Below are 22,206 nucleotides of genomic sequence, written 5' to 3'. Positions count from 1 at the left end.
CCACAGATGCTTAATTGAGTTCAAGTCTGGGGAATTAGGGGGTCAGGGTAGTACTTGGAAGTCTTGGTCATGCTCTTCCAACCCAATGTCAGACCTTTCTAGCTGTGTGACATGTCGCATTTTCTTGCTGGAGGATCCCATCCACCCCAGGGAAGATACTTTTACCCATGACAATGATGAGGGATATAGTGTATGTGCAGACAGCATATCGCACACCTTATAGACCGTTTCAAATGAATATTCATGAGTCCAGGAAGTGACGTTGATGTTCCTAAGACGCTTCCGCTTGGTGGTAAACAGCGCTCAGAACAACAGCGATTGACCACAACTGCTTCAATTCTTTTGCGCTAGTTCAGTTGTGATTTACTGACAGTATGTCTAAATTAAAGTTAGGACCGTGTTGTTCGGTTGTCGGATGTTCCCTCAGGCCAGGTACAAACTTGCTTTCAGAAATTAAGGTGAACAGATTTCCAAAAGACAACGCACAGCGAAACGCTTGGATTGCTGCTGTAAATAGAGCCGGCTGGATACCCACCATCAACTCTTATAATAAATGTAATATATATTATTTCATAATAAAATATTGTGAACAAATGTACTCACTTAAACGCTGTTCTCTTGGTGTCTTGTCCCTGACGTTTAGCTTAAGTGTATTAAAATATGCAGGCGCTTAATATTTGTATTAATAGAACAGAATAAACATAAACCTAACATAAGCCTTAAAAAGTTTACATTTTCCTGAGAATACGATGTAAAAGCCATAACTTTATAGGACTATATTTTGGGGAAATGTCACTATATGGAATTATATTAACGGCTTAATTAGCTGTAATAATTAGCTTAGCTTAATTATTAAATGACACACAGACCTGTAAAGAAACATGGTTCTACTTTTGTAATACAAAAAGTAAACATTCTATTTATGAGTACATTGTGCTTACTGTAATATATTTCATGTATTTCCAGTTAGGCTATAAAAAAATCGTTTTAGCATTAGCTAATATGTTCTAATTCAGATGAGAAGTAATTCACTGTGGTTTGTCATATTTTTATCATATTATAATGGCTCTTAACTCAACAGACACAAAAGGGGAGATGACACAATAATGATTTTAATAATTAATTGTATGCGTCCAAACTGCGGTTTGCTTTCACTGCCTCTCTGGTGTAAACACACTCCGTTTCAACAGGGTAGTGATACACGTCTGGGTATGTTACCTCAGGCAAACGTTTTAGGTCAGCGGAAAAACACTTCTTAAATTCTCCTCAAAAGGGTCTGGTAAAGATACTTGATGATCTATCATTCATTTCTGCTAATATCGCGTTTGTTCCGCGTTCGGGAGACTCGCAAAGTACGAGCTCGTCATGTTGACAGCTGGATGGATGTTTAAAAGTGGCGCTACCGGAAAGGCGAAAGGAACAGACATGCGCAGTAGCGTTGTTATTGTTTACCCTCATTGAAACGGTCCTCCAAGCCAGCTTCTGAAATGTGACTTCCTTTATGAGCGACGCGCTGCTGCCGTGTAAAGTAGGAAGTGGCCATAATAATGTGACTCTGCTGTGTATACAGTTCTGTAAAAAACTGTCCACTTTTTAATTTCCTTCTGTTTGAACATATTTGCCAAACAAACACTTACTGTATTTTATTATTAGTCCTCCAAATCATTGCAACACTCACTCTGTCAAAAACAACACTAGGTTTTTGGGTATTAACTGCTTAAGGCTTTTCCACAGCATCTATTCTGTGTTTAAGCAAAAACTTTGATTAGACCCCTGTACAACCATTTTTTTTTTTTGCCATACAGATTTAGATGTGTTTGTATAATCCAAGAACCCAACTTTACTGACAGATATGACCTAAAATTCTCCCCCCAAAACAACAGGTTGTCCAAGTGTTGATGCAGCAGTTTACAACAAAAAGCCAGAGTTTTTGAATGACCGAGGCCTCAATATGATTATTAGATGTGTGACAAAAAATCACTAACTAATGGTGGGGAAGAGGTAAGAGATAAGTGATTTTAATATGCACTGTCGCCTCACAGCAAGAAGGTCCTGGGTTTGATCCCCAGGTGAGGCGGCCCGGGTCTTTCTGTGTGGAGTTTGCATGTTCTCCCTGTGTCTGCGTGGGTTTCCTTTGGGAGCTCCGGTTTCCTCCCACAGTCCAAAGACATGCAAGTGAGGTGAATTGGAAATACAAAATTGTCCATGACTGTCTGACATTTAACGTGTAAACTGATGAATCTTGTGTATAAAGTAACTACCATTTGTCATGAATGTAACGAAAGTGTAAAACATGACGTTAAAATTCTAACAAACAAGAAAAAAAGCTCTAAACAAGAGCAGAAAAGGACAAACACAAGGGGGAATTGTAGGCTACTTGACTGTCAATGAAGTGTCAATGTATAAAGGCATGTGTGCAGTGTGGCTGTAAGTTTCAAAACTGTAAGCATTCTTAAAAAAAAATATATAATAATCATGTAAATACAGGTAAATTGAATTACCACTGTGGATTTTAAATAATAAAAATAATAATATAAATGTTCATGCTAATAAGGCTTGTTATTACCAAAATGAATATTTTAGCATGAACAATTTGTGACATTTTGTAGTAGAATATAACATGATACCTGCTATAGCAGCATATATACTACAATTGGCTGTCTTCATGTGCAGTAGAGTGTCAAGTGTTTTTCAAAGCGCATACGTAACTGATAGCAAGTGGTTGTAAGTTCGGGGTGGCTATTACTTGGCTAGTACCGAGGTTAGTTAGGACAAATTTTAGTATCTATACAGTTAATGGTTATTTGGTTTTACTGACTTTTTGGTGGGTTAAATAAAAAAAAAAAAATACACAAAACAGACTAGGACCTTTTCAGTACTAAGTGCTACAATAATTATGTTTACCAGCTGTTTAAAATTTCCAATGAAAAAAAGACCAATTACCTTGTAAAATAAGCTAACATGAAATAAAAAAGTTATAAAAGCAAAGTTTTGTCACTACAGACATTACAGACTGCACTTAACATCATTACATATCTTTTAAATGCTTTCCTTAGGCACTTACCTGACATTATTTAAGCCACAAAAATTGAATAATGCAATTATTACATAAAACAGGATCTCCAGCTTAATGGACATTATCAAAAGTAGCTCTCAAACATGGGACAAGAGGCAGTGATTTAAAGTAAAATGGTGCAAAAATAGAGAGAGAGAGAAAAAAAATCACAACTGTACTGAATTTTTTTTTAATTTCAGACAGCACAGTAAAAATAATTTTACCATCATAACTAAATCATACTCCCTACCCAAATCCCTTTATTGTTTTTTTTAAAGAAGGTACTTAAATATAGTTCCCTTTTATCATATCTTTGGAAAGCAGGAAGAAGACATACAAAACAGGAAAGAGGTTAGGCTCCTTTTGTGGTTACTTTTGCCTTATATTCATATTAAAATACACATTCATTTTTATGGGTACGACAGTAGATGTGGTTCATAAAACTAGAACTAGAACAGACTAAATCAACCATGTTCAACATTCAATATTCTATTCGATACTCTACTGACTCAAAGCCTACTTAATATTCTGTTTCTATTTTCGGTCTCATTTTATACTCATGGAAAACTGCTTTAAGGATAAACTGTGCACGCAAAGAGCTGATAGCACAGGTACCCCCATTCCTAACACACATTCCTATTCCACACACAAACATTCACACACACACACGTGCTGTGTGGTCCCTACACTGCAGGCAAGCAGTTCAGACCTGAAAGGTCATCCGCTTAAAATTTTGCATCACATTCAAATAGACATGCATGAATGTTCTTTCCTGAGCAGCAAAAACACAGTCCAAGTACATATAAACATAGCAATTTGAGACAGCAGGAAGAAATAACTGCTCACGACCAAAGGCTGACCACATGTTGTACAACCAGTGTATTTTCTTTGCACAGTAAGGCTTGGTGCAATTTTAGCTCAGTAGAAATGAAAGGCTGTGTGTCCCGTTCAAGTGTCTGTGATCTGTATTTGTATAGTGTCTTCAAAAAGACAACCTATTCTTAACAGTATAAATATAAAGAGGGGCTAAAAAGGACTACAATCGCATGCTGAACTCAGTAGTATAAAAATTGTACACACACACACACACACACACACACATTCAGTTCATCCTTCTGTCCCATGTGTTTTCCTAATTCCATCCTAAACCCCCCACCCCCCAAACTCCATTTAGTAAAATCTATTTCATCACCCTTTGTAGCAGTAGTACCTAAAGTTGTTATTTCTAAATTTGAGTGGATTCTATGCCAGGCCCATCTCCTCCAATACACTTCTTGGAGATTCATCCTCCTAAAATAAATGAAAACAACAGGAAGGGGTTAAAAACACTGGAAATACACTAACATTTTGCTTTTAACAAGTAAGTAGAACATTACTAAACTTTAAAATGAATTTGTATGAAAATTAGGTGCTGTAAATGCTACATGATATGAATCTATGCAATGAAATGTGAATGTGTGTATCTGGCTATCAACATTGAATAGCATTTTATAATTCTTTGGTTTTTTTTACCACATGTATTTTTACAGTTTTGTATATATTTTTGAGTAATGCATGCTTATATGACATATTTATACCATTATATGTGCAGTTGTCACCTGCTCATACAGTATTTTGTGCAACCTCTTTGCCAACACAATAGCAGCAGAAAAAGACTGCACCCAAGAGCGTTCCTCAAAACTAAATCTTTACAGATCTTCTAGATTCACTCAGCTTAGCTCAAAACTGTAACTGGGGTTAGGTCTGAAAACTGTGATGGCCATGGCAAAAGCCTCAGTCTGTGGTCATTTAACTATTACTAGTAGTTTAGTACTGATTAGTAGTGTCTTTGGTAAGGCATCTAGTACTTAATGGAGTCTACAATGTCATAAATCCTTACAAGGTTAGGATACTGATCTATTTTAGCATCAGACCAACCATAAAATTATGTCACCCAATAGCACTACTTTTGTCTCAACTGACCATAGAACACGGTTCCAGTCAAATGTGTGTAGTGAATTCTGAGAACTTCCATTTATGGGTAGAATTTTTTTATTTTTTTTCCTTCCGTTTTACTTTATGCAAAACGGTCAAAAATAACATTTTACCTAAAATATAGCAGAATATCACATATACTTTCATAAAAATGAGAAATAATGTTTAAAACTTTGGTTGCTCACTGCCCATTGCTGACAAATTTACACAGCCCCAGCATTTTGTTTAGTGTTGCCAAATTAGGCAGGATCCCCCATGGATGGGCTATTTATATTCACCTTGAGCCAAAAAATGTCCTTGGACTGGCAGTGGTAATTTCGAGTCTTTGCTGCAGTGACCAATGACAAAACGTCCTTATATTTGTTTTTGCAGGACTAAATTAACACAATGTATTAATTGAATTGAATGAAGGTTAAAGCTAATATCAAAAATATTAATTTTGTTTTTAAAAGTTTTGAATGTTAGGTTCATAAAGTTTCTTATACATCAGGCAAAGGTTTACATACAGATATAGTACTAGTCAACATGATTTCTTTATATTCAGTATATTAAATGTCATTAACACAATGGAATAATTAATGTGGAACTATGCAGTGAACAAGTATTGAACAAGATCCAAAATAGTAAATGATTTTAACAACAGCTTTGCAAACTAAGGCAAGCAAATAGCATTTTTTTTTTTTTTTTGGAACAATCTTTCATATGTTCTTACACACACTTACACACAAGTCTTGCAATTCATTCCAATTTAGAGTTCCTCCACAACTTATCTAATTTTTTTTACAGCTGGTGACTGAGTTCCTTTCTAGTGTAAAAAGATTCAGCCTCAAGGTAAACACAGCCCCATTACACTCACACTAAATAAATCAGAAGAATAAGGTGTTTTTTTCTTTTTGAACGACAACAAACATTCAAATTTTACATCCTCAGCAAAGACTTAAAGCAGAATAAAAAAATACAGTGGTCACTTGCCAAGGACTGGAAAAAAGCCAAGATGCCAATGTGCTTAGACGGTCGAATGAATTAGTTTAATTTATTGAAACATGAATGACAGGTGTCCACAGACTAGCAAGCTTTACATCATCATGAGGCTTAGAGGTGGCCTGTTACAAACTTTAAGCTGTCGAGGTTTGAACTGAACTGCAGTTCATTTTGGCCAACCTGTTTTTTGGTGGCTCTTGGATTACATCGGACCATATGGACAAATTTACTCTTAACATAATCACTTTTATTACCATTAAATCATTAGAATTACTATATGTATATTTCTGGTCAAGCATATTATTTGGCAGAACCCAAAATTAACCAATTTATAATAATAAAATAAAATAATAAAATAATAATAATAATGATATTTGTTTAAAAAAAAAAAAAGATAAAAAAGAAAATCCCAAGATTGCCATGAAGTGCTACTCCTTACAAGTAAATACAAACTTGATTTTGTTTGAAGACTGAGGAATTGCTGGCTGCTTTTCCTATACTGAGTCAGGTGAACTTAATTTACTTGAATTAGGAGCATCCAAAACAACAACAAACAACAAACATCTTAACCAAAACATATAGTACATTTTGCTCTATTATTAACTTGTTAAGAAATTTGGCATAATATTTGCTGTAAATTAACAGTGTATGTTTTCCTAAACACACATACATACCTCTTGCAGCAAGTCAGACTGTTCAATAGCCTTGAGGACGCTCTTTTTGGAAGTGTCCTGGATTTCTCCCCCCATCAGAAATTCATCCAAGATAAAGTAGGCCTTCTCAAAATTAAAAATAATGTCTAGCTCACACACCTAAAGATACAAATATGACAGAAAAGGAAAGATTAGATAATTACCATAGGATAAGAATGTAAAATTCTCATAGGCATAACACCCAACATAAAATGCTATCTCATAACTATAAAAGATAGATGTTTATCCTCTTAACTAATGGCAAAGTGTCCTTTTATCCTCTAAACTAATGGCAAAGTGTGCTTATGCTGTAATATAGGTTTTACAGATGATGTCAGCATCAGGCTAAACAAACTACAGCTGTCTCAAATCTCATACATGTTAGAGATTTAATAATACATAAAGGTGAATGGAATGGATTTACAATATGCAGGGTTACATAATGGAGGAGCAGAGATCCAGCATGCTAAAAATCAAATCTCAGCAGTGCTTTTGTCCAGCTGGGTGTCTACACAGACATGGCTATGTCTAAATACTAGCAGAAGCCCTGCGATGGATTGACAGGGTGTTCCTGTTTTACTTCCAGCGTATGTGCATTAAATAGTAAATACATTAATGTATATCCCCTCTAGTGCAGAAAGATCCAGCCTCGAGTGTTGCTATGTCAATACTGATGCAAGTACAGTCTGTAACATTACAAAACATGAATACTATAATTTATCTTTTATATTTATCTATTTGTTTTTAAGGTAACTTATGAATACAATAAATTAAAAGTACATTAAAAAGCAGGCATTCTAAGCTTTAAAATGATGTCTTGTTTACCAAGTATGTATATGTTAATGATACAAAGTTTAAGAGTCACAGTTCACTACTGATAAATATACATACCATGTTCCAAATGTACTCTGTACTAAACAATAGGTAATGTGCTAATTTAACATACTATTTATTGCAGAGCACAAAGAGTTTAGAACTAATGAATACTAAAATACTAAAAGCTACATTTACACAAAACGTAACAAACAATGAAAGGATTTGTTCACATAGTACAGGTGCTAGAGAAAAAGATCAAAAATAATAGCCACAAAAAAGAAAAAAGGAAAAAAATATAACTGATAGGTCAAGAGAAGACAAACTGAGGGAGAAAAAAATGAAAGTGGTAAAATTGCTGCGTGACTCACACTGCCAAAGTACTTATCCAACAGCTCCACAAAGCGATGGATGACCTCTAGTGTAATCAGCTCATTATCCTGTTCTTCCACTGCACAGCAGAAATACAAACTGGCATACCTACACACATACACACATATAAAATCTCATTTTACTGTCTGCATACTTTTAGAATTGTGTTTGACGTTACATATGTTACACTAGTAACGTAAATATAAGAGTGCATACCACACAAATACATTTGCAGGCTAACAACCAGATAACAAACATGCAAAAATGCTTGTAGCAGTAACCCACTGAACATTGATTTGTGTGGTTTGGGACTAATAAGACTTTTCTGAAAGAGGCCCCCTGGTGGCCAGAGCACACATTACAATAAAAAACAGCCCACACAACAATCCACAACTGCAGAATTATTCCTATTCAAAGTCAACGCATTTTTGCTATTAATGCATCATTAATACATTTTAAAAAGTACATTTGGGTGTATTTGAGTACATAAAGCATTTGGGTGAGGTCAGGTTGTTTTTCTTCTCAGGTGCACATGAACACCTGGTTCATGATTACACTGTGTTAAATGCTGTGGCGTTTATTTTGGGTGAATTTTGGGTGAATCAGAATTCAAAATAATAAAATGCATAAATATGCATTTTTGCATATTTGTACGCCTTGTATATTGTTCTGTAATGTGCAAAAACAGTTACAGTAGGAATTTTTTCACATAATACAAACTACAGGTTGTGATATACATTTATCAATGTGACTAGAGAGGGGGAAAAACAAACCATTGAAACATCTGCAATTCTTACAGACCACATGGAACTAGCTAGGCTTGTAAAATACCTATTTTATTTGGGTGCAGGACAAGAATACCCCTGACAGGGTGTCAATTAATTGCAGGGCTTTGCTGTTCTCCAACCCCAAATAGACAGCCAATCATGTCTGTGTGGACACCCGGCCTGCTGATAACACTCTGATTGAAACTCTGATCTAATTGGTGGTGACTTTATATCATATTGAGCTTTATATTTCTCCACTACTTTATGAATCACTGAACTGAGCTCCAAGCTGTGTGAAGTTCCTTGAAGATGGTCTTCAAATCTGCACTTCTTTGTTTAAAGATGAGGCTTGTACTTATGAAGTAATTAAAAGCGCTGATTCAGAAATTATTACATGGCAGTTGACAATGAGCTAAGCAACTTGACAAGGTAGTTGGCAAGTATTCCACAAGATCCAAGCTAGTCTCAATTAAATGACATATGGTCACTTTTTAAATACCAATATGGACTTTTTATAGTTGTTAAAATGCCTTGGCCATTTTCTTACAGTTTTAACATAATGCAAGTGAGTCTTTTACAGGATCATGGATCATCATTTCCCGTCACACAGAACAGCAGTAAAGATTAATAGGTGTCAAGTTTTGATGTGACAAGTGCTTCCACACTGACGCACAGAGCAAGTCATAACTAAAATCTGATGTGACAACTGGTGAACTTCTGCCATTCACCATCACAGCAGTACACACACTTACACGGTGAAACATTACTGTTTACACAGAGCATGAGAGTGTGTGCATTACACAGCATGAGAGAAAACAAGGACATTTATGCCTCCCTGCATATGCATGACCTTTATCTATGAGATGCCACATGGTAACACATTTGGTTGACTGTTTATATTACTGTTATACTGTAGTATCTCTTAAATAGAATACACATGTGGAGGGGAATCATGTGTGACAGAGCACGTGTGTGGTAAAGCACAAAGCCAAACTATGGTGGGGCAAAACTCAATCTGAGTTATGAGCCAAGCTAAAGCTTTGTAAGGTAAAGCTCTAGTAACAAGAGGCTGAGTCCCACACACCACTGTAGTAAATATTGTTTCAAATCATCAAGGGTATTGTTAAGAGCAAAAGATGCAAAAGGGACAAAGTAGGAAATTTAAAAAAATGTAATACATCTTCAGGTAAGACCTGGCTGCATGGATACAACATTACATTTGGTACATAAACATAATTGTTGCAAAGCATAGCACTTATTTAAACCTGGCAACACTGTACCAAGGTGCTCAAGTGGTGCAGCAGTCTATTACGTTAGCCCACTGTCACTGAGATCCAGGTTTGTATCTCAGCAGTGCTATCAGCCAGTTAAGTATCTACACAGACATTACTGGCTGCATCAGGATGAGAGGATTTGTGCCCTGACCTGGTTATTCTTGGCGGAACCGAACCCACTGTGACCCAATTGATACTAAAACACTGTGGGTGTAGTCTGTGCTTTCAGCAGAATTAAACAATTTGTCAGTATTTACACTTACATTTGACATTTATGTCATTTAGCTGACTTCTTTATTCAAAGTGAGTTACAATTCTAACCAATAACAGTGCAAGAAACTGAGGGTTGAAGGCCTCACTTAGAGGCCCAAAAGTGGCAACTTGGTGGAACTTAAACAGGCAACCTTTTGATTACTAGTCCAGTGAATTAAACGCTGGGTCACCACTAGGGCTGTCGCGCTAACCGCAATTTTGAAATATCGCGGTATAGACCAGCCAACCGCAGGGCATGCCAAGCAACCGCATCACCGCGATATATATATATTTTTTTTAAGGTCCATCTTGTTTTATACGCTTACAATTGGGCGTAATAAATGTTAAATAAATTTTCCCGCAACCTGTTCTCATGTGTTGCTGCTGAGTGTCAGGCTTTGTGTTTTAAAATGTAAACAATCGCAACAGGAATTATAGGCAAGTTTATTAATGATCAAATTGAGTTCACACTCAATAAAATACTTGTAATTTAGACTATATTTAAACAGCCTTGGCGTACTAAAACACTTAATGACGGTTAATATGGCATTGCTGGCTTGCTGGAATGATTTAAATGTATTTTTTCGTTGAATAAAAATGTATTGAAACGAATAATAACTTAAAATGTCGTATATATTGTTATGTTAATTATATCTACTAAATAGATAGTTAATAGTGGCGCAATAACCAGGCTAGATTTGCTTTGATCTGTAAAGTCGCATGCAGGTACAGTACACGTGTGTATTAGTGTAACATCGGTAACGTCGGGAACATCACTACCCCACTCAGATCCTCTCTAAACCACATCGGATGAACTTGTTGGTTTTTCTAGCGCGCATGATAACGCAGGTTTAAACTCTTACAGACTTTATTCTTTATTCTATTTTTTTTTTACCATATTTTGATTAGATGTGTGTTTAAAATATTTAGCCTAAACTCTTTTTTTTTCGTTTCACGGTGTATATCTAGCCTAGGCTAGAAGCTTAATTTAAACCTTTTTTAATAGAGAAAAGACGCACATCCCTGCTCTGTTCTGTATTTAACATTAAACACGCATTTCATTGGTCTTAAAGCTGTCTCATCTTTGTCATTATAAAGCAATAATATACTGAATCATAGCCTAACAATAAAGCTTGTTTATATAGCTCTAAAATCCAGATTAATTAAGTAATTTTCAAAAAAAAAAAAAAAAAAAAAAAAAAAAAAAAAAAAAAAAAATGGCGATATCACCGCATACCGCGATATTGAGACAGGTTGAATATCGCAAGGGGAAATTCTTTCACCGCGACAGCCCTAGTCACCACTGCCCTCACACCTGGCAAAACCATTCTTTACGATTTAACAATGCGCAATAAATTTCTTTAAAAAGCACTGCAAAAATAAGAGTGGGAAATTAGAATGACAATAGGCTTTGTATAATTCATTCACTGCCTAAATGATTGGAGAATGTGAAATCCTTTACATTTTGGCATAAAGTAGTAATTAGTAGTAATTAGTTTTAATTAGCAAAGCCTACTTATGATTTTTAGATTTAGGCTTACAAATGTATAATTATTGATGGAATCCTGTGAACATTTATGCAGTTATGCAATTTTACCTCTTGTAGACAATCTTTAGGTCCCTCCACTCCAAGAAGCTGCACATTTTGGGCTTCCTGGCCAACACTACCTGCATGAGCTCTCGCACCATTTTCTTTTTGTCGCGCTCTGCTGTGGCTGTGTACCATTTCTGCAGCCGCAGCTTCCCCTGCCGGCTGAACAGCAGCATAAAACGCATCTACAGACACAAAGAGAACCAATGCAAGAGAATGAGTGGGAGAAAAATAAAATAAAATAGAGTCAAATGACACATCAAAGGAAATGCCATGCAAACTCTGTCTAAAACTTACAGACTGCAATCATACCGTATGTTGTTATAAACAGCGTTTTAGTGTATTGCTTACTGAGCTTTTAAATCAAACCTGCCTATAAAACAGCTTTTGCTTTTGATATTTGGCTCTTTCACTGCTCAATCCCAACCTTATTAATAATTTCTGAATAAGACCGGAAATTGTGCCTATACATGATGTATCTCTTAAATTATTTAAGAGTGAAGAAAAGCACTATATTATTCCCTTTAGTCCTGTCCTACATAGCCCAATCTCTATTAAGCTCACTTATATTCATAGCCTCATATTTTGACAGGAACTTACAGACCAGTTCAAAGAGAAAAGTCAGTCACAGATTCACTTTGATTCAGCTCATAATTGTTGGGTCCTGTTGGTAACTGAATTTTTTTTTTTAATATGTCTAAATATGTGTATAGGTAAAACAGCCAACAGTGGATTGAGAAATTATAATGTATTTGGACTAGTCAAGAAACAAACTTCTACAAACAGGTTTTAATTTATTCTTTTAAATCAATAACCCAAATCACACAGCCAAAACAACACTGGAGTGACTTCAGGGCAAGTCCTTAAAAGTAATTAAGTGACTTAAACCCCATAAAACATCTGTACAGAGACCGGAAGATTGCAGTTCACAGACTCTTGCAATTGATCCTGATGGAGCTTAAGAAAAATGTGCCATGAAGAATGGAATAAACTGCCAAAAATCCAAGAAGACTTTCTGCCTTTCAACAAAATATTAAATACAGGGTTTTTACATTTTACATTGTTTCTTTATAATTCAGATTTTATCTTTATTTAGATTTTGTGAAAATAATTTCTTATTCCATAACGATTTTATGGCTGCAGGAACATGATATGCGAAAAGCCGCTTTTGCACTGCTTACCCAGCCACTGTGTAGATTTGCAGCATCGACTCACAGTTTTTATTGCTTGCGACTGCACTGACTGAACTTTGACCCAGTTTGCCACCAACCTTTTTAAAGTGCCACCAATAAAACAAATTGTTTATATGATGCAGACAAAAGTGAAACAAGGAGAACAGGTTTGAATTTTAGATGGCAGGGCCCAATTTTAATCCTGACGTTGTAGCTATTTAATAAGATGTGCATTAAAACTTTGTTAATATTAAAACGTTTCATGAACCAATTTCCCCTTTAACCTTCCTACGTCTCTAAATGACGACTGTTGAAGAGCTTTGTTGCATAAACTAAACTTCATTTTATACAAAACTGCATGTGAATAAACTGTCAATACTGCAGATTTTTTAAAAGCTTGGCGCTCAGTGGCACAGCCGGCAGAAAGCAATTTTGTCATGTATCATGGGAAAGGCTTAAACTCTTCGATAAGCAGCGATAAGCACCCAGCCTTGCAGTCAGCTAAGCACAAAATGTAAATTCAGCCTAATGCAATTATTGTTTAGTTGTTTCATGTAAAAAAATAAAGCGTGCTGGCATACTGTTATTTTCACTCAATAAGAATAAAAGACTTATCAACAAAACATAAATTAAACCAGTACTTATTAATATAGTAATTTACATATAAAGAATTCTATTCTAGAAGAATTTAAGAAGGCTATTTACATGCTGACAAAAACAATTAAAACTGTTGAGCATTAGTACAAAACACACATATGACCACTCAGTCAGATAAAAAACCCTCACACAAACATCCCGCATCACATACTTCTAATAGCAGGCATTTGAACAAATATCTGGTACAGATTACTGTGCTACTCTAGCCAGATGTGATAAGAAAAACACAAGAAGGATTAATTGAGGTCAAGGCCAAAAATAGCACCCTTTAAAATAGAAAAAAAAAAAACTTCTACTCAAATGTGTCATGTAAACTCAGGAACATTTGCTTGTCTTTATTTCAGGTCATATTTAACGCTAGAGCATAAATCCTTTCTGGTTAGAAAATAGAATGGATATAAAAGTCTACACACCCCTGCTACAATGCCAGATTTTTGTGATGTAAAAAACATCAGACCAATATGAATAATTTCTGAACTTTTTCCACCTTTAAATGTGACCTATAATTTGTGCATCTAATTCAAATAAACAAACTAAAAACTTTAGGAAGGGAAATAAAAAACATACAGTAATGTAGTTGCATAAATATGCACACCCTTAAACTAATACTTTGTTGAAGCACCTTTTGATTTTATGACAGCATTCAGTCTATTTGGGAAGGAGTGTATCAGTATGGCATATCTTGTCTTGGCAATCTCGCCCACTCTTCCTTGCAAAAGCACTCCAAATTTAATGGATAGCGAGAGCATTTTCTGTGGACAGCCCTCTTTAGATCACCCCACAGATTGTTCGGGTTGGATTCAGGTCTGGACTCTGGCTAGGCCATTCCAAAACATTGATCATCTTCTAGTGAAGCCATTCTATAGTTGATGTGGAGGTATGTTTTGGGTTTAGCTTTTTAGCAAAGGTATGAATGTTTTGTGCCAAAGTTGACTGACATTTGGAACTATTTGGAATATTTCATAAATCCTTTCATCTTAACTAAAGCCCCGATTGCAGCTGAAAACAACAGACCCAAAGCATAATGCTACCACCACCATGCTTCACTGTCAGTATGGTTATCATCTGGTGATGTGCAGTGTTGGTTTTGCAAACATGCCTTTTGGAATTATGACCAAAAAGTTTAGCCTTGGTCTATTGGACCATAACACATGTCACATGGCAGACTGGTGTAGGTCTGTCTATCTATCTATCTATCTATCTATCTATCTATCTATCTATCTATCTATCTATCTATCTATCTATCTATCTATCTATCTATCTATCTATCTATCTATCTATCTATCTTGTGTTTACTCTTGCGAGTTACATTCACGGCAGGAAAGGTTTGTGGGTGCTTTGTATCCGTTAGGTAGTCTCTGATACAAAGACATATTAAGAATGAGGGAGATTGCTGTCACATTTGGTACATAACCATTATTTGCCAGAAATTCCTGCATCTCCATTAGTGCTGCTTTAGGCCTCTTGGCAGCCTCCTGGATCAGCTTTCCTCTTGTCATTTCATAATTTTGGAAGGACATCCAGTTCTTGGTAGCGGCCAGATTTCATAACTTGTTAATGACCGTCTTCACTGTTATATGTAATACCTTGAAATTTGTACTTTTTTGCCTGACTGATACCTTTCAACAATGAGATCCATTGATTCCTTGAGAAGATGTTGTAGACCCAGCTTTTGCCATAAGATGTAGCAAACTAAATGTCAGGAAAATCACACTAGACAGCTGAACTTCATATGCAGTTAATCAGCATCACTTTATTGAATTAGTGTAGACTTTTTATATACACTGTAGCACTGACCCAGTAACAAAAACATTTTTACAACAGAAGATTTGTAAAGCTGCTACTTTTTTCATTACATTTTCACCACCACCTTATCCTGGACAGGGTCATGGCATGGCACAATGCAGCAACACACCCCGGACACCAATTCGTTGCTGAGCTATGGCCAACCTACCCCACCCCCCAAGACACAGCCAATCATGCCTGTATGTAGACGCCCAACAAGCCAATAGCACCGTTGGGGACCATGGAAATTGCTCATAGTGCGCTAGTGTAATGTACCACTGTGCCACCCGAGTGCCCTGCTGCTATTCAAACAGGTTTACAAGTGTCAGTGCTGTCTGGTCCAATTTGGTGCAGACTCATTCTTCATACAATTCCACTACTTATAGAAATAATTACAGTTGGAATGAGCATTAATTGGTTATTAGACAGTTTGCTGACATTCAAAATGTGTAACAGAAATTGCATGTCATAATACATTTCTAATAGAGTGGCCAGTAATTCCCCCAAAGTTGCTTTAAGAGCAGCTTCAGGAGTTCTGTTGATTAGAATTTTATCTATAACACACACACAGACAAATCACATCTAGGAAATACATTAACACTGGGTTAAATTGTAGGCCTAACTGTGCTAACAGGGATTGTGATCTACCAGCACCACACTCCCCAAACAACAGTTAAAATACCAATACCATGCAAAAGCAAACCCTCAGCTCAGCACCTGTCAAAACAGCTACGGTTAGTATAAACACAAAATCTACAACATATATACGAAGATAGCCAGACACTGTACAGCTACTCTAGTCATCTCACTTACAGTGGTGAATGTGCTCTGCCAGTTTGAACATCTAGTGTCACAAAAAAAGAAGGAAAGAAGAAATGACAATGTACAACAACAGATTTGTAATGTTAAATGATTAGTTATGCTTTTAAAGCTGGCAGAAGAAATGTCCTTTCTCAAGAGTAAACAAACCTACAATCACGATTTATATCTAATCGTCTTGAACACAGCTTCCCTCTAAGTGCTGTTTGTGAAATACAGGAAGCCTTATCATTTTCCCTTTCCCCCCTCATTTCATTCTTTTGTATTTGTAGTTTACATGGGGTGGGATGTTACAAATAACTTTGGTAGCTGCTCTCAAATTCATAACAAAGTCCATAACATATCAACAGGTCTAGTTCTTCTATTATTAACTTTTTGTGCAATTAAAGACGATCCTAAATTGTTTAATTTTGTAAGTAAAACTTAAAACCAACTTAAAAAAGCGGGACTGACAGTTACTGGTAATTAGGCCTAGACATCATCTGGAGTACAGCAAACCTTCAGTGGCCTGCACAGAGCCCTAATGTTGACCTAATCAAGAAAAACTGGACTGTTGATTGCAAACCAAACCTACTTGTTTTTAACACGTGTGTGACTTACTAATGCTCTTTTGACTAAATGGGCACAATTGTTCACAGATACACTCCAAAATTACGTGGAAAGTCTCCCCAGAAGTTTGGGGCTGATATAGCCACAAAGCAGGGGCTAAATATATTTGGTACATTTTGTTCTCATATTTTATTTATTAAGCTGTCCTGAAAAAAACATTTTGAAGTACAGCCACTCATAGCAGCAACACTAAACAATTTGCATAATATTATTCTGCTGTGGAGGAATTTTAGCTAACAATATTTTTCAGAACTAATTTAGACACACTTATGGCTTCCGGGCACAATTCAGGTCTCACCACAGCATTTCAATTGGGTTTAAGTCAAGACTTTAATTAGGCCACTTTAAAACTGTAATTGAGTTTTCTTTCAGCCATTCAGATGCAGAACAGTTTTTGGCACAAGCTACTGCTTGGAGGCAGTGGCCTTCAAAAAACATGAGAGGGAGCAGCAGAGATGAAGATGCTGCAGTTCTTGTTGGGAGTGACAAAGAGGAATCAGATTAGGAATAAGTTTATGAGAGATAGTGCAGGTAGTATGTTTTGGAGACAAATTAGTGAGGTAAGATCTAAATGGTTTGAGAAGAGGAAGAATAAGAGTTTTATTAGAAGACGGGTGCTGAGGATGGAGCTGCCAGGCAGAAGACAGAGAGGAAGGCCAAAGAGGAGGTTTATGCGAAGGAGGACATGGAGGTGGTTGGGGTGATGAAGGAGGATGTTTAAGACTGGGCAAAATAGAGAAGAATGATCCGTTGTGGCAACCCCTAACAGGAGCTGAAAGATGATGAAGTGGCAGTACTGCTACATAACCAAAAACACTCCAGCTTCAGTGCATAGACAAATGACCTTAGATCAAACTTAATAGTTTTCTCATATAATGTGGAAGGTTTATGTTTAAGATAACTGAGGATTATGTTATACAAGGTTGGCTAAAACTAAAACTGGTTACTACTTTTTCATAGAGATGTATTGTATTTAGTATTGTGGTTTTTATCACGTTCTGAGGTTTTCTTTAGTATAGTATTAAAAGTAAACATTTGATAGCGGTAACATTAATAATCACAACTTTTACAACAACAGCTGTGCCTGTCTGAAGCACTAACTGCACTGAACACTTGTTACAACAAGCTGATAGTTAGCTGACTATATCTACCGATTTAATTACCTAGGCTAGAAGGATAAAACTAAGGAAGGGTGTTGACTATCGACACAAACAATCGACACATTAGCCACAGAAAACTATCTTGCATAAATATACACCAGTAACACAATAATATGTGACTAAATAATAGCAAAGAACAACATACAGGTTCACTACGATGCTTCATTTGTGTGCTTTCATAATTACCCTTAATAAGCTACGTAAAAGTTTCACATTACATTTTAAGTTTAACTTCAGAAACAAGTGTAATACAACAATACAGGTAGGTTCCCATGTATTATTGGCATTTACCCTTTTACTATGTTAAGTAAAAAATGGGCTGCATGTCGTTCTTTATTTAAAAAAAAAACATTAACTAGTCAACGATTAGGCCATAACCAGACTTACACAGAAAACTTTGTACATTATGTACATTTAGACGTCATATCTACGATCTTATGTGGAAGTATTTGGAACATACAACGTAGATCAAAGTAGCTTTTAAACTTACAAGATTAACCTTTCATTTAAACTCAACGACTCTGTAGATACAACTTCAATTTTCTGATTCGATAAACACTTGATGGTAGCATGAGCAATTCTCCTGGTTTCCTCACAAGCTGAACTAGCTGGCTTCGACTGCTTGCACTATCGTTACAAAGTCCCACTGGTTACGAAACAAAAATACAACTTACCATTTTTTTTCAGCTTCTCGAGAGTGTCCTGCCCAAGCACAAGATATCAAAAGCCCTTTAATTTATCATATATTCATATCTATTTTACACTCAATAGTTCGGTAGCTTTGAAAGACCCATTCAGGTAGTCTGGAGAGGAAGCGTCATCTTCTCCACCGAGCATGCGCAAGTCGCAGTACCGCTTTGGCAGCGACAGAAAATGGTTGTGTTCAAAATTGTTACCTTTTCCCTATAGTCTCTATAATCTGTACAGTGTAGTAAAAGTATTTTGTACAAACATTGCACTGTTCGTACACATTTTAAATATTGTGGTATTTCAAGCACTAAAAATATCCATTATGTTCTAAAAACAACTATAAGCTTTGTAAAAAATTACCAACTAGTGTACTATGTAGTGAACAGGGTGTGATTTTAGACACAACACACGTACATTCCCAATAAAATGTTTGTAAAGGCATAAAAATGAAAAGATCCACCTTCGTATCAAAATGTACATATTGTAATGATGTGACATTTCGAGTAAACGACTCTGTTTGCATTCTTAATTTTAAATAAATCAATATTTTTGTAATTACGGCGGTAGCGCTGGCGCGTATGAAGCGTTGTTGCCATGACAATCTCGAAGGCCGATTCTGGTTTCCGTGGTAACACTCGGTCGAGGTCTACGCACACGGAGAGAATTAGCATAAAGTGCTTTTTAACCAGTCGACTTTAAACAATTAATTAAATCTATGTAATGTGGTAAGTAACTGATAACATAATATATGTCTAAATACTGAGTATATACTAAAATACTGTAGAACAGCTCTACCCTGATTAAATATCATTATCTATAAATATACTTAAAACTCCCTTAACATCACTTAACAGCCTACCGGACACACATGGTTTTTGTATGCAAAATTCCATTAAAAAATGACATTAAATTGAATGTCACAGCGATAAGTAATTTTAAAACTCTATATAAACCATAACCCCAAATGGCCAGAGCACCATGTTGATTCGCTGTTCATTCAACATAGTATAGCACTTACTGTTACTTACAGTTGAAAATAATCTAGCCTGGTTCTCTTAACAAATGTTCACAATTATTCGACCTTGAGTAACCTCAAGTAAATTGGAGATACTAAATTGTCCATGACTGTGTTCGGTATAACCTCGTGTACACTGATGAACCTTGTGTAATGAGTAACTACCGTTCCTGTCATGACGTTAAAATCCTAATAAACAAACAAACATTGATAACCTCAACAATTTCAGTAAGTGCTAACAATCTTCTGACACCTCACTTGTGGAATCTTCACCCATTGTTCTTGTGCAAAAGCTTCCAGCTCATTAATGTTTGATGTCTTTTGTATTGTAAATGCTTTTTAAATTTAATTTCAAAATTTTCTATGGGATTCAAACCTGGAGACTAAGAAGGCCACTGGAATGTCTATGATACTCCAGGATTGGTTCCTTATGCTTAAAAGTTTACCACAGTAGCTATTTCATTTGTCCTCAAAATGCAGTGGTATTTCTGTAAACAACAGCCACATGGTCAACATTCCACATGGTCAAAACATCCTCACATCATTACTCACCCACTTCCACAGAACTGTGTCCTGCTACTGCTAATAAAATATCCTGCTACTCTAAAATTTTACATCATTTATTTTCTCTGTTTAGTTGCTATATCACTCAATGATTAAAGCTAAATCTAGCTCTGCAGAAAAGTCTTTATTTTTCTTGGGGGTTTAATGTATCTGATTTCAACTGCAAATAATAAATTTTTATCAAACAATTGTATCCAAAGTGACTTACAACTTTGACTTTTTCATTAGTACAATGAACGTAAAGGCCTAGGAGCCCAACAGTGGCAGAATCTGAACCATAAACTTATGATAGATAGGCCAGTACTTTATTTACTATGCTACTATTATGATTTTAGGGCAGCATGGTGTCTAAGTGGGTAGCACTGTTGCCTCACAGCAAGAAGGTCCTGGGTTCGATCCCCAGGTGGGGCGGTCCGGGTCCTTTCTTTGTGGAGTTTGCATGTACTCTCCATGTCTGCATGGGTTTCCTCCGGGTGCTCCGGTTTCCTCCCACAGTCCAAAGACATGCAAATGTAAATTGGAGATACTAAATTGTCCATAACTGTGTTCGATATAACCTTGTGTAATGAGTAACTACCGTTCCTGTCATGAATGTAACCAAAGTGTAAAACATGATGTTAAAATCCTAATAAACAAACAAAACTATTATGATTTTTTAGGTAATTTATATCACATATATTTACATGTCTAATACCTAATGCAGTAAGAATTAAGAAGCTTTAATGAGTTTAACCAATATGTTAGCAAAAGATAAATTGTATGCGTGAGAAGGAAGTGTTATCTACCATTAAACATTGCAAAATGGCCTTCCTTTCAAGGTGATGTTGATACTACAGCCAAATCAAGCAAAACTAAGCAAAGCTCAGACAATACATGCGTTGGAAGGGAATCCAGTTAAAAGCACATTAGAGAAAACAATAGTAGCCTATCTTGCGTATAATGTACACTGTGACAAGAACTGTATACTCTTTTTTGCTGAGAACTGGTGAAGATGCTTAATTAACCACTTCCACATTGTTTCTTGCAATAAAGCTCTTCTTATTTAACATAGACTTATCTAAGATGTTTTTAAGAGATCCCTAATCTCCGGGATAATCTACATTTCTAGAACAATTTTCCACCAGACCACCACTGCCATGTACAGTACTTTAGACTTAATACAACCCAGCTTAACTACAAATTATTAACTTTACAATATCGTTCACAGTCTGTCAAGAGGCTAAACAAGATGCAATAGAATTAATATTTGTGTTTGGTTGTGCTTTTATTGTTTATTAGGCCAAGTTAGCGAGCATGACTTGCTAGCATGATAGAGGAGATTCCAACAATCTAACTGAGTTTTAAAGCCAGTAAATGCAAAATACATACATTGCCAAATTCTAAGTTAAGTATAAGTAAAGTATTACTTGCTAAACTGCTAACTGAACCACAATGGCAGATTATTTACCAGGTTCAACCAGCTTATCTTTACCCACTTTGTCTTTACTGCTCTTTACTCCTGCAGTATTTCAATAATGACTTGCAGACAACACCTTCTACGAGACAAATATTGTGCTTAGGGAAAATCACATGGTGGATAGAAGAGGTCCTTAACTGGCTGCTTAGTCAGCAATAAATTGCTCTTTTAAAAAAGGCCATGCTAAACATTTGTTAACTTATAAACAAATGTGTAACCATAGGGAACTTCACAAAACATTATCTTATATCTATGTACAGTGTATCACAAAAGTGAGTACACCCCTCACATTTCTGCAAATATTTCATTATATCTTTTCATGGGACAACACTATAGACATGAAACTTGGATATAACTTAGAGTAGTCAGTGTACAACTTGTATAGTAGTGTAGATTTACTGTCTTCTGAAAATAACTCAACACACAGCCATTAATGTCTAAATAGCTGGCAACATAAGTGAGTACACCCCACAGTGAACATGTCCAAATTGTGCCCAAATGTGTCGTG

General features: G+C 35.9%; 1 protein-coding gene and 1 long non-coding RNA gene across 2 annotated transcripts in view; one reads left to right on the top strand and one right to left on the bottom strand.

The window, feature by feature from the left end:
- Positions 1 to 3,254: 3,254 nt before the first annotated feature.
- Positions 3,255 to 18,793, bottom strand: ap1s1 (adaptor related protein complex 1 subunit sigma 1). Its single transcript, XM_062993184.1, has 5 exons — positions 18,648 to 18,793; positions 11,778 to 11,956; positions 7,887 to 7,995; positions 6,685 to 6,822; positions 3,255 to 4,345 (listed from the first exon to the last, which is right to left on the bottom strand). The coding sequence occupies exons 1-5, from the start codon at positions 18,648 to 18,650 to the stop codon at positions 4,298 to 4,300; spliced, it is 477 nt and encodes a 158-aa protein (XP_062849254.1). The 5' UTR covers positions 18,651 to 18,793; the 3' UTR covers positions 3,255 to 4,297.
- Positions 18,794 to 19,313: 520 nt separating this feature from the next.
- Positions 19,314 to 22,206, top strand: part of LOC134312317 (uncharacterized) — a 37,480-nt gene continuing 34,587 nt past the window's right edge. Inside the window, exon 1 of the long non-coding RNA XR_010011532.1 lies at positions 19,314 to 19,388. This is a non-coding gene — a long non-coding RNA (uncharacterized LOC134312317). The remainder of the gene's footprint in view (positions 19,389 to 22,206) is intronic.

Source organism: Trichomycterus rosablanca, chromosome 4 (assembly GCF_030014385.1).
Source record: "Trichomycterus rosablanca isolate fTriRos1 chromosome 4, fTriRos1.hap1, whole genome shotgun sequence".
In the NCBI taxonomy this organism is placed as follows: Eukaryota; Metazoa; Chordata; class Actinopteri; order Siluriformes; family Trichomycteridae; genus Trichomycterus; species Trichomycterus rosablanca.
This window is presented reverse-complemented; position numbering and strand designations above follow the sequence as displayed.